The sequence below is a fragment of the Limulus polyphemus genome, unplaced genomic scaffold (genome assembly GCF_000517525.1).
Source record: "Limulus polyphemus unplaced genomic scaffold, Limulus_polyphemus-2.1.2 Scaffold2885, whole genome shotgun sequence".
In the NCBI taxonomy this organism is placed as follows: Eukaryota; Metazoa; Arthropoda; class Merostomata; order Xiphosura; family Limulidae; genus Limulus; species Limulus polyphemus.
The window spans coordinates 127,247-139,473 of NW_013668495.1; the positions used below are offsets into that span (position 1 = coordinate 127,247).

The 12,227-nt window shown below is 35.3% G+C and overlaps 1 protein-coding gene across 1 annotated transcript; it reads right to left on the reverse strand.

The window, feature by feature from the left end:
• Nucleotides 1-44: 44 nt before the first annotated feature.
• On the reverse strand, nucleotides 45-9,759 carry LOC106468133 (heat shock 70 kDa protein 12A-like). The gene is made up of 7 exons (XM_022396443.1): nucleotides 8,250-9,759; nucleotides 7,454-7,678; nucleotides 6,644-6,819; nucleotides 5,649-5,870; nucleotides 3,920-4,109; nucleotides 1,549-1,886; nucleotides 45-1,068 (listed from the first exon to the last, which is right to left on the reverse strand). The coding sequence occupies exons 1-7, from the start codon at nucleotides 9,664-9,666 to the stop codon at nucleotides 298-300; spliced, it is 3,339 nt and encodes a 1,112-aa protein (XP_022252151.1). The 5' UTR covers nucleotides 9,667-9,759; the 3' UTR covers nucleotides 45-297.
• Between the last annotated feature and the right edge of the window lie 2,468 nt (nucleotides 9,760-12,227).

Consider the following 12,227-nt stretch of genomic DNA (forward strand, 5'->3'; position numbering starts at 1 on the left):
AAGATCTCTTCCAACACTCTGCTTAATAACTACAACAAAATATTATTCGGTTATCGTATTGTTCATAGCTAGTATGATTCTAAATGCTTTAATGGAACGTCTCTGTACATAAACCTCCAAACTTACTTTCACATTTAGTTATGATAACAGAAACAACTAATAATAATGTACTGAACAACGCTCGTACAAAATGTAAATTTCTCACAGATTCAGCAACAGAAAACAGCATCTTATTTCTGTAGAAGACCTTACAACATTACACACTTGTGAGCTCCATAGCTCGCCCTACTAAATACTTTAATGATTGAGAAAGTCAATGTCAGCTTTGACGCAGGTGCCAGTTGCTACGTCCAGTGCAGTGGCCTTTATCTCTGTGTCACCAAACACCATTCTTGTCTGAATCTCTCGACGATGAAGAACACCAGATAGGTGTTTGGGATCGGAGAGATCCAGGATCAGAGAACCGCATTTCTTGACCCCTAGGTCTGTAATAAAATTCGTGTCGTCTCGCTCACTATTATAAATGTGGATGACACTGCATGATTGGCCAGCTTTTGCTGGGGTATAACTTCTGATAACAACATCTCCCAGACCCACAGACTGGTCACAAATGACAAATTTATCAAAGACGTCGGCACACCATTCAACACCATCCTTGACTACTAGCTTGTCGGGAGGATGAACTCCATGAATGAAACGATTGAGAACACCAACCCCATAAGTCATCCTAGAACGTCGCACCTTGACAATGGTAGGATCCAACCCAAATAAAACCGCTCCCTTGACGATAGCGAGACTTACCCCTTGAGGAATGATTACCTTCAAACGGGGAGAGAAATTATCACGGATCTCTTTCTGCAAAATCTGGGACTCGGCAAATCCACCAACCAGGAAGATATAATCTATGGCTCCAATATTTGGGTTGTTCAGTATATTGGCAATTTGTTGTCTAATGTGGTGGACGGTAGGCTGAAAAAGATTCATCATGGCAGATGGTTCAAGTCGAAGCATTCCTTGAGATGACCACTTAATACTTTTCTGGCTGAATTTTCTGAGAGCCGATTCCACCTAAAAACATGAAAAACATTGTCAATGATAAAAATATGGCACTGCCTTTGCTATAGGAATATTGAAAACCGGCAAGCTTCAACTTAGGATATCAAGATAAAAATCTATAGAAAAGTAGTTATTTTGAGTGTTATAATGGACTGGAAACAGATATGCTAAACTTACTCGTAGAATTTCTCTGATGAAGAGAAAATTGAGAGTAAGCGAGGTTTCAACCAGTGACTTTGCTTACCAGCTAAGCTCGTGCATCTCGAGCTATACCAGTTAGCATAGTTGGCTAAAGCATGTGCCTGGTATGAAAAGTTGAGGGTTCGAATCCCATTCACTCTCAGTTTTCACTTCTTCTGATGTATGTTGAGCTTTCCATTAAAATTTCTATAAGGAAAAAGTCTGTAGAAACTGTTTATACTAGCAAGTCCATGAAATAAGCTTAGATTAGTATAAAATTATATTGATGTTTCTATTTGCTAGGAAACTTACCGAGCTGTTTTTGTACTTCTTATAAAAATCGATGAAGGAAAATGGTAGAGATATATTAAGTGGGTTACTATTAAAAGGACTAGTATTTCTCTTCCTAGCTTCAAATGCGACCATGAGGTCGACATATCCAGCTGGTCTCCTCATCTTGTATTCTTCAACAAAGTCAGCACCAAAAATGTCATTAAGAAGTTTCTCGAATTCTTGGTCAACTCCAACAGAGCCATAAGGACCACCTGTAGCCTTGTAGAGCTCCTTCAGAGTTCCTTGTTGATTCTGGAGCTCATGGACCGTGATGTCCACAGTTCCTCCCCCACAGTCCACCACCATGTATCGTGTGCCTGGCGCCGCAAACAATAAAATATCAAATACAGATTAAACAGTGTTAAGTTCTTCAACACAATCACATGCTGTGAATTATTTTCTTAATAACAAAAGGATCATGGAAATGAACCTCTTTTGCATCATACGTTTGAAGGTGTAGTAGTCAGTCTATTAATTAAGAAGCCCAGATTCCGATACTATTAAAAATTGCTACGTAATCGCTTTTCCTAAGTATTAGATATCCACAAGCATGGTGTCCAAATTATTTTATGAAGTATTCTCAAACCAGTTTCTTTTTGTGTTACATGGCTGAAGTACTTAAAGATTCCAGATCGGTTCCATAGATGGATTAGCTAAATATTCTAGACTGGTTCCATGGATGGAGAACCCAAGAACTCTATATTGGTTCCATAGATGGAGTAGTTAAAAATTCCATATCGATTCCATAAATAAAGTACACAAGAATACTACCTCGATTCTAGATTGGCTTGGCTCCATTTTAAATAAACCACTTTTTGTATGGACATATTTTTAAGTATTATATTGTTCTTGTATTCAATGGGATCGAAACAACGTTGAATACACAAAAGCAACATGAGTTTTTCTTCATGAATTAGAGAATGCAACATTACTGATAAGCAATTCTAACTAAAGATTGCATAATTAACAAGTTTTGAAAACTACTGATTAAACAGCAAACTGAAACAAAAACTAAAGTGGTCACTAACAGCCTTACATACTATTAGAAATTTACTAAAACACCAGTTGCCTTACTGATGGAGTTTCAATAAAGAAGGCATAAGTGGAAATGTTTCAGAAGTCCTCCGCCTTCCAATCAGAATTGGTTGCACTTTGTACATAAAACGTTTGGTTAGGATCTGTTGATAGGGTGTGTGATTGGTTGGTGATACTTGATCTGTGACAAATGTTCCCTTCACCTACACTAGTACGAAATTTAGGGGGTAAGAACACAAAGACAAAACAAGAGTAATGAGAACATAAAACTGCAGAATATTTTTGTAACCGGATATTTACCAACTGAGACAATTACAATCTTAAGACATTCTCAGTTTATCTAAGATGAAGATGGTCTACCTTTCGAAAGCTCTCGAATTATAGGTTTTTGTATTTGTCTTTAGCTGACATTTGAATCCACTTGTTTTTCTAACATCATGAATTAGAGGTTCAACTAAGTTTTTTAAACCGAGGAAGATCAAACTTCCTCTAACAACACTGAAGTCTTCATCCAACAGAGACAGGGGTTTGGAGAGTAGCATTCATCAACTGTTATTTAAACCATCTAATCCACCAATGAGCTTCCAGAGACTGGGATTTGGAGATTAGCATTCATCAACTGTTATTCAAACTAAACTCAGAACCATCTCATCAGCCAATGAAAAACCAGATCCATCTTATATCTACCAATGACATTCCAGAGACAGGGGTTTGGAGATTAGCATTTATATACTGCTATTGAAACTAAACTCAGAACCATCTCATCGGCCAATGATGAACCAGATCCATCTAATCTACCAATGACATTCCAGAAACAAAGGTTTAGAGGTTAATAGTCTGTCACTTAAACCAAAAAGAGAACCAACTCATCGCCCGTAAAGTTCAAGTACTATCAATACGCCCTCACCAAACGATTTATATATATAAATTACAACCTATTTTTAGTCTGACTGGTTTATTTATCAATCATAGGAAGTAGTAGAACAGGATTACAAAACAGAATACAATAATGGTTAGATGTTGGAAGAAAAACTACAAACAGAAAGATTGTGGCTAACTTACAAGCACCGTTAATTAAGTTACAGACTGCTACACCTCCACAAAAGGAATTAGCGGGGACATCATTAAGATGGGACATTATCTTGGAACCTGAAATGTTAAAGTTGCTACTGGGACTCGAATTAATAAAAGTTATACAAATAGCAATGCTGTTAGAAAGACAAATTTAAATAAAGAATATACACAATGGGACACAGAATATTTCGTTAGGAATTCACTGATTAGCTTTTCGACTGACAGAGACGATTTTAATTACCCTCAGTTTCAACCACTGCTAGTGCGCTAGTTTCTTCAAGCGACTCTTCTTGCTTCATAGAAAGACGTCGCTGGCCAGGAACTTCGGGAACTAATTGGTGCATTCGGAGCTTTCTGCAATAGATGGAAGCTGCTTCGGGTTCCAGGGCTATCAGGAGTTGTTCCGGATGATCGGGAGATCCTATACCAGCCTGGAAAAAAATTTATTCCCAGTTATACTGAGGAGAATAACCTATAGAGTTATGTGAAATAGACTGATGATGATAACCTGCATAGTTATGCAATATAGATGAGGATAACCTCCATAGTTATGTAATATAGATGATGAAAACCTCCATAGATATGTAAAGAGATGAGGATAACCTGCATAGATATGTAATATAGATGATGATAACCTCCATAGATATGTAATATAGATTAGGATAACCTTCATAGATATGTAATATAGATGATGATAACCTCCATAGATATGTAATATAGATTAGGATAACTTGCACAGAGCAATAATAATATTGTAGCTACAACAATCCACGTGGTAGCGTTCTTAAAATGGTATTTATTGTTGTGAATAAAACGACCTTTCAGTTTGATCAAATGTTGTAGCTGAAAAGAAGGCTTAGTGGAAATAAGGGTCGTTTTATCCACAAAATGTCTATGACACTTCAGTCTGCACTATGTATTCTGAAAATAGAAAATTACAACAGCTCAGGTAACAATTTGATGAAAAACATATTAAATGTTACGTATACCCCAGTAACAATATGTTAAAAACAATATTTATTGTTATCTATACCAGCTTAGTAACAATATGTTAAAAACAATATTCATTGTTATCTGTACCAGCTTAATAATAATGTGTTAAAAACAATATTCATTGTTATCTATACCAGCCTAGTAACAATATGTTAAAAACAATATGCATTGTTATCTATACCAGCCTAGTAACAATGTGTTAAAACAATATTCATTGTTATCTATACCAGCTTAGTAACAATGTGTTAAAACAATAATCATTGTTATCTATACCAGCTTAATAATAATGTGTTAAAAACAATATTCATTGTTAACTATACCTGCCTAGTAACAATGTGTTAAAACAATAATCATTGTTATCTATACCAGCCTAGTAACAATATGTTGAAAACAATTCCCATTGTTATCTTTTCCAGCCTAGTAACAATATGTTAAAAACAATATTCATTGTTATCAATACCTGCCTAGTAACAATATGTTAAAAACAATATTCATTGTTATCTATACCTGCCTAGTAACAATATGCTAAAAACAATATTCATTGTTATCTATACCTGCCTAGTAACAATACGTTAAAAACAATATTAATTGTTTTCTATACCAGCTTATTAACAATATGTTGAAAACAATATTCATTGTTATCTATTCCAGCCTAGTAACAACATATTTAAAATCATATTCATTGTTATCTGTACCAGCCTAGTAGCAATATGAGAAAATAAATAATATTAATTCTTACAGCTACCAGCTTAGGTAACAATATTATATTTTGAAATTAATATTTATTAAATATGTTATAACAATATTTACAAATACTTGCATCTTTTTCATCTAAGTATTTTTTTCTCGCTATTATTATCCGCTAAACCTATGTTAGCTAATAAAGCAATAGCAATAAGAATAAAAGAGAAACATATAGTGTACAAACTACATTTATTGATGTAAATATAGTGTCGATAACATCTCTATTTACATACTTCATAAGCCGCAGCTCGCATAAACTGTTTCGCTGGCTGCCGCCAGATGGCAGGAACAGTCACCACCCAACGAATGTCTTCATTCACTATTTCGGTAGCTGTCTGGTCACTTAGTTCTTCCAGAGCGTGCGTTCTGAAATAGCGAAGAGCGTGTGCGAAAACTGTCACTGCTGGCATGGTTTTACCATTAGCTGCCTCGATGGGTGTCTCTAGACTTAAATTCTGAAAATCGGAAGAAAATTTGGTTATTTTAGCACTGAGCTTCATCAATATCAGTAAAGAAAGAACAGACGCTGAGCTCAATTTTTGTTTCTACATTCTTGCTAACCAAACAAAAACTTCTAGAAAGGTTATACTCTGTCAATTTTTTCTAGGTTTGAAGAAGACAGTTGAAACTTATATAAATGCCAAGTAAAACCCATCTTAATCTGACTGGATGATATACGCCCTCTAAGAATAATCACATGAGCTACTCGATTACTGTTATCGCTCCATCTCCAGTGTTGCCAAGTAAAACCCATCTTAATCTGACTGGACTATATACGCCCTCTAAGAATAATCACATGAGCTACTCGATTACTGTTATCGCTCCATCTCCAGTGTTCTTAAATGTTCAAGTGTGTTTAAAACTAAACTATAAAATAATATATTTTTAAAGCTAGATTAACGTACTTTTAGATCTGTTGTTCCCCACAAATATGATTTGTGTGTCCAACTTTTTATAAGTAAAAACAAAACGTTGGAACCAGATGAGAGGTATCTGCAATATTGGTTGGTTGTTTTAAATTTCGCACAAAAACTACACGAGGGCTATCTGCGCTAGCCGTCCCTAATTTAGCAGTGAAAGACTAGAGGGAAGGCAGCTAGTCATCACAACCCACCGCCAACTCTTGGGTTACTCTTTTACCAACGAATAGTGGTAACTATTGACCTTTATATTATAATGCCCCCAAGGCTGACGACTTTTCACGAAGTTGAAATAATTATGTTCACACCTCTTGGTGGTGAAGCGTCATTTTGAACTTTTCCAAATAAAACCACCTTTTGGCTTCTTCTACATCCAAATCGTGGTAAAAATCTCGCGCTGAAAAACCAAAGGAATGAAACTCGCCGCTAGGTGTCAGAAGTAAAGTGGTGGGCGTTTTCTGGTTGGGTACACCGGGATCGCCACCTATTGAAAGTTATTAAATGAAAAGCAACTTTAGGCTTTTGAACAAACAATGGTCAAAAACACTCTTTACGAGTAGAATATAATTTTTTTAAGAAAATCAACACTTAAAACTGATAATTATTGAAAGAGACAGTCGTGGTGATCATAAGATAAATACAAACTCTATTAAATAACTTGTGAAACAAAATATATCAAATCACTTAGCCATGTCTGAATGATAATTTTACAGAAAAGAAATTGTTGTTTTTAAAATCTTTTCGATAAAAAGGGTAGAGTGTGTATGTAAAGAATGACAAAAAATCTCCAAGTTAAAGTAAACTATTGTCTAGTAACCCTTTCATTAAAGTAATATTAAGTCGTTAGATTTGATTCAGTTTTTCAACATTAACTCTTAAGTTACAGATTTGTCTAGTAACAAGTTACAGATTTGCCCCTGATAATCTAAGTTATAGTTCTTAGCTAAGACCATCTCATGCCCTGATGACCTTGCTCTGTATATCAAAGTCGAAAGGAATTTAAGAAGCTAACCTTTCAATTTCCTCTCAAATAAAGTGTTATGCCTCTAAGCTAAGTGTAACTCATTTTCTGATGACTTAGTTGTTTTCAAACTAGATAAGAAGCTGAAAAAGCTCACCTTCCCACTTCCTCATCATGTGAATGTTGGAAGGATCCCGGATGAAGCTGAAGGCGTATCCGCTGTACGTGGTACCAAAGTCTATAGCCACCACCACAAAGTGTCCTTGCTGTTGAGAGCTCGTGCCGGAATCCACCAAATCTGTGCCGTTAAAGAAATCTCCGTTCAACGGAGTCACATCAGCCTCATATTTGTCAGAGTTGAAGGTTGTGATACACGAACTTCCTAAAGTTAAATAAACCATCGTATAGATGTAAAACACAAAATGACGTACGATATGATTTATAATTCTGGGATAACTTACCAACACTGTGATCCTACACAGCTAGAAGTTAAATCTCAAATTATTAAATAGTTTATATTTTCTTTTCGTTTTAACTGTAGTGACAAAACAATTTACTTCAAAGGTTGCCTGAAGCTGGAAGTGTCGATAAAACCATTAATATTGAACAGTTTAAGCTATACAAGAGGGAATCCTTATTAGCTGCGGCTGTAATTCGATCTCAAATAAGTCAAGAGATGGAGCTATGAGCTAAAAGTTTGTACTTAGATGAATAACTCTGAACCATTCTATAAGTCGCTATGCCGCGGCTAAATATGAGTTAAAAAGCGTTTATTATTTGTTCAGAACTTCCTTGAACTTCAAAATTTAGCTGTCATGTTGGCTTTACAATGTTTTATTTAATAAAAAAAAGTACCAAATAACGTCCAACGGATTTCATCAGAAATTTCATAATAGAAATATCTCAATTACAAAAGGGAAAATAAACATCTCAGTTATAAAAAGGAACCTCACCATTAAGTGATTTAATATCACTTGACTTCTCGGGTAAAGATGATGTGTTTGGTGGAATTGGTGGCGATGTGTCATTGTTTATCACATTGGGATTTGTAAAAGAATCTGGTTCCTGCAAAATCTCTATTCTGGTATCTTGTTCTTCAAGACTTTTTGTTAGGTCACTATTTCTTCTGAGACCTACTGCACGAGCTGCCTGGTTAGGATCTGATGTATCAATCGTTCTTCTACGAAATTTCGCATTCAGTCGTTTAATGTTTGTAGGCTCTGTTTGTTCAAATCTTGAAGGTTCAGTTTGATGGTTACAAAAGCTTGGATTCTCTATTTCCTGATAACTTACTCTACTGGGACTTTTTTTACTGCTTAAAGGAATGTATATTTCTTCAATTAAGTTATCCGTCTGAGCTTCGTGGTCTATGATACTCGGTCCTTTGTTAGTCTCCATGAGAGACAGGTTATGATTTGATGTAAAATATAGTCTGTTTGAGGCTCCTTCATTGGACGGTTGTAGGATCTCATTAGTAGTTTTCTCTAGATGTTCAATACTAGTTAATGCTCCTGTTTCACCTCTTCCTTGTTCCTTTTTAGAGCACTGATCATATCTTCTTAGTAATACAAATTCATCATTTCCACCGTTTGGGTGGCTAGCCATCTTTTTCACCATTTCTTTAACGATTTTTGAACTATGAGGAGAGGAGGAAGATTCAGGTTGAACAACATTCGATGTAACTTCCACCTTACCCTTATTGGTAAAATAGTTCATCTTAAGGTCACTGTGTAAAGCCTCTTCATCCTTCGATGCTTCACTTCGAAGTGATTGGTTCTTCGCCTGGCTACCACTGTTGCTTTCTACAATGGTTTGGCTCTCGGTGTTGTATAATTGTTCCTCGTTGGTTAAACGCTCGTTTTCCTTTGACTGGTAACTTTGATTATCTCCGTTAATGTTCTTGAAAGGTACAGGTTTCGGATTCGTCGTAACATACAAACACGTCCCTTTTCTTGGAGGATCGCTAGGTTGTGAGTTGTTTCCAAAATTCTGTTCATCTACGTTATCTACTGATAACATCGTCTGACAAAAATCATGAAAATTTGCAACAATGACCTCTTTTGGAGCTTTTACATTGACATTATAGCATTCATTTATCTCGTCTTGGGTATAGTCTTCCTGGTAGTCATCCTGGTATACATTGCTGTTCTGTACAGAACGGTACAAGATAGGACTTTTAACTTGACCCTGACCATCATCCAGGTATATGTTGCTATTCTGTACAGAACGGTACGAGGTAGGACTTTCCTGGGGCGACAAGTTATCCTGTTTTTTAATTTGACCTTGGTCATCACACAAAGAAATTATTGGTTCGGACAGATGTTGATAGTGTGAAGGTTCTACACGTGGGGAACGATAAATGCCAAACATTGTACCTTGTCCAGACACAAGCGACTGTGACCTCTGGTGTTTAAATCCAGAGATACTTACTGGTTGTGAGGGCCTTCTATAAGGTATTGGACCTGGAGAAAACAAAAGAAAAGTTTTTGAACTTCTAGCTAATAGGGAATAAAGAAACAATCAACTTCAACCTAACAGGAATGAAAAACACTAAGTTTTTAATTTAACTGGAATAAAATCATTAACCTTCAAGTTAGAAGGAGTAAAATGTTCAACCACACGTTAACAGGGGTGAAAAATATACTCAACTTCAGGTTAACAGAAATATAATCAAATTCAGGTTAACAGGAATAAAACATTCATCTTTAAATCAACAGGAACGAAAAATACAACTTCAAATTTGACGAATCTCTTAATGTATTCAAATTTTAAGAAAATACACCTGACAAAAACGAAAGACATCCAGACTTAGTGAAAACATGGCATCTGGTACCTTATAAAATCAGAGGCCTCTAGATTTAGCAAAAACATTACGTTTGTTACCCGAGAATATCGGAGACTTCCAGACTGATAAATGATAATATTGTTGAGTATCAGAATCTCAGTATCGTAAAATTACAGCAAAAGAAGGGCTAATCCTACAGTAATATGCGAGAGTGTGGGGGAAATAAAATTTTATTAATAAATAATGCAAGAAAATAAAGAGTTATTGAAATATGTTGGTTTCAACAGTAAAAAAAGAGCAAACACAACAAAAATGGAGACGATAATTTCATAAAGTCATAAGAAAGACGACACAAGAATGTTTAATGTCAAATCTATCATTTCTGTACAAAAGCATCAGCCCCCTCCCCCAGTGGCACAGGGGTATGTCTGCGGACTTACAACGCTAGAATCCGGGTTTCGATACCCGTGGTGAGCAGAGCACAGATAGCCCATTGTGTAGCTTTGTGCTTAATTACAAACAATAGCATCAATACGTTTTGTTTGTTTGTTGTTGTTGTTTTTTTTGGTTTAGAAACATTTTATTTCATATTTTAGCAACTAAGATGATAAATGAGAAAATATTGAGTTATAAAATGTTCTAAGATTTTCTTTTGGTGTTGTATGTTTTTTAAGGCCAAAGCTGCACAATGGACTATCTGTGCTGTACCCATTGGAGGGATATAATCCCGAATTTTAGCGTTATAAGCCTTGCATATATCGATAAGCCACTAGATAAAAAATGTCTGAACATAAGCAAGAGGTATCGTTGAGTAACGTCAGAAAAAAAACCCACTGAAACTCTTCCCCTACCAAGTAGCTATCTCTAGAATACCACTCCGTTTGACACACTTTCTGGTTATATGACTTCTTTCAGGGGCCATAAACGGAATAGAAGTAATAAACTTAGCTCCATAAATGATTGATGAAAAACAAGTGTAAGAGAAAAACATTCTCGAAAAATAAATTATATTTTGATAGTCAGTCAGACAAACCCGTGAAGAACAGTCATAGCTAACTTTCCACGTTACGAAAATATTGTAGGAAATAACAATTACGATATGTAGGAAATAACAATTTATGTGATAGTAATAACACTTTTTTGGATAAAAAGCAGCATTTGTACACTTTTATTCTAGTCTCCAAATCTTTCAGATGGCTTCTAGAAGGAAAAGATACATGTTATTGCGCGGCACTAACATAAACTCTCAAAATGGTAAGTTGAATACATACTTCTGTCACTGTTCCTTTCATCTCAGTGTTTTCGATATTATAGTGTAATATTTCACAATATAGTTTAAACTCCAATATAGAAAAAAAAAAGAGTTATCTACTTATAGCTGTCCCCAAATTTTATCTGATAGAATATAGAAATTGTTTATTTGGGTATTTATTTTCCTCACCAAAACGTTAATTATAGTGAAGAAAAGATTGTTTCTTTTGTTTGATTTGTTTCTTCCGCTGCAGCAGACTAAGTTCATAGCTCATCTGTGTTGCTTGGAATAGCAAGTAATATAGGCCTCATTAGCAGGCCCGTACGCAGAACTTTTGAAAGGGGGGGAGGTTATAAATTGTGAAATCAAAAGCCAACACATATTGTGCGAAGCATAATCAGCACGCAAAGCATGCTAATGCTATGGGGGGGGGGAGGCCCCCTTACCAGAATTTTGCATGAAATATAGCTTAAACAGTTGCATGGCTGTTCACATAAAATCCACAAATATCCAATGAAAAGTCAACAAATCATAATTCTGTTGTAATACTACATGGGGAGCTAGACTTAAATTAGCATAAATTTGTATGTTTTTATAGTAAAGTACTGTACTCTCTCTACATTTCAGAGTAGTTATTAATTATTAAATTATATTACTAACTTAAATAATCTTTACAACAATAGTATATTAGCTATTTCAATCATTGGTTAATATATACGTACATGTATGCACTACTGAAATAACATGTTAGCATGCTCCATTCTTCTGGGGTGCTTTTCCATAAATAATTTACATATAGTTTCAACGTTGATAGCAGTGTCTTAATGGTTATGTATTAAAGCTAGAGCACTCAGTCTTTCTTCATTTTGTGTACAACTCAAATAATTATTCGAT

What these genes read in the sequence shown, in the direction of transcription:
- LOC106468133 (XM_022396443.1), bottom strand. Translation starts at nt 9,666, where the DNA reads ATGTTTGGCATTTATCGTTCCCCACGTGTAGAACCTTCACACTATCAA. An exon ending in TGATATTAAATCACTTAATG is followed by an intron (nt 7,679 to 8,249) that starts GTGAGGTTCCTT and finishes ATTTAACTTTAG; the next exon opens with GAAGTTCGTGTATCACAACC. An exon ending in CATGATGAGGAAGTGGGAAG is followed by an intron (nt 6,820 to 7,453) that starts GTGAGCTTTTTC and finishes AACTTTCAATAG; the next exon opens with GTGGCGATCCCGGTGTACCC.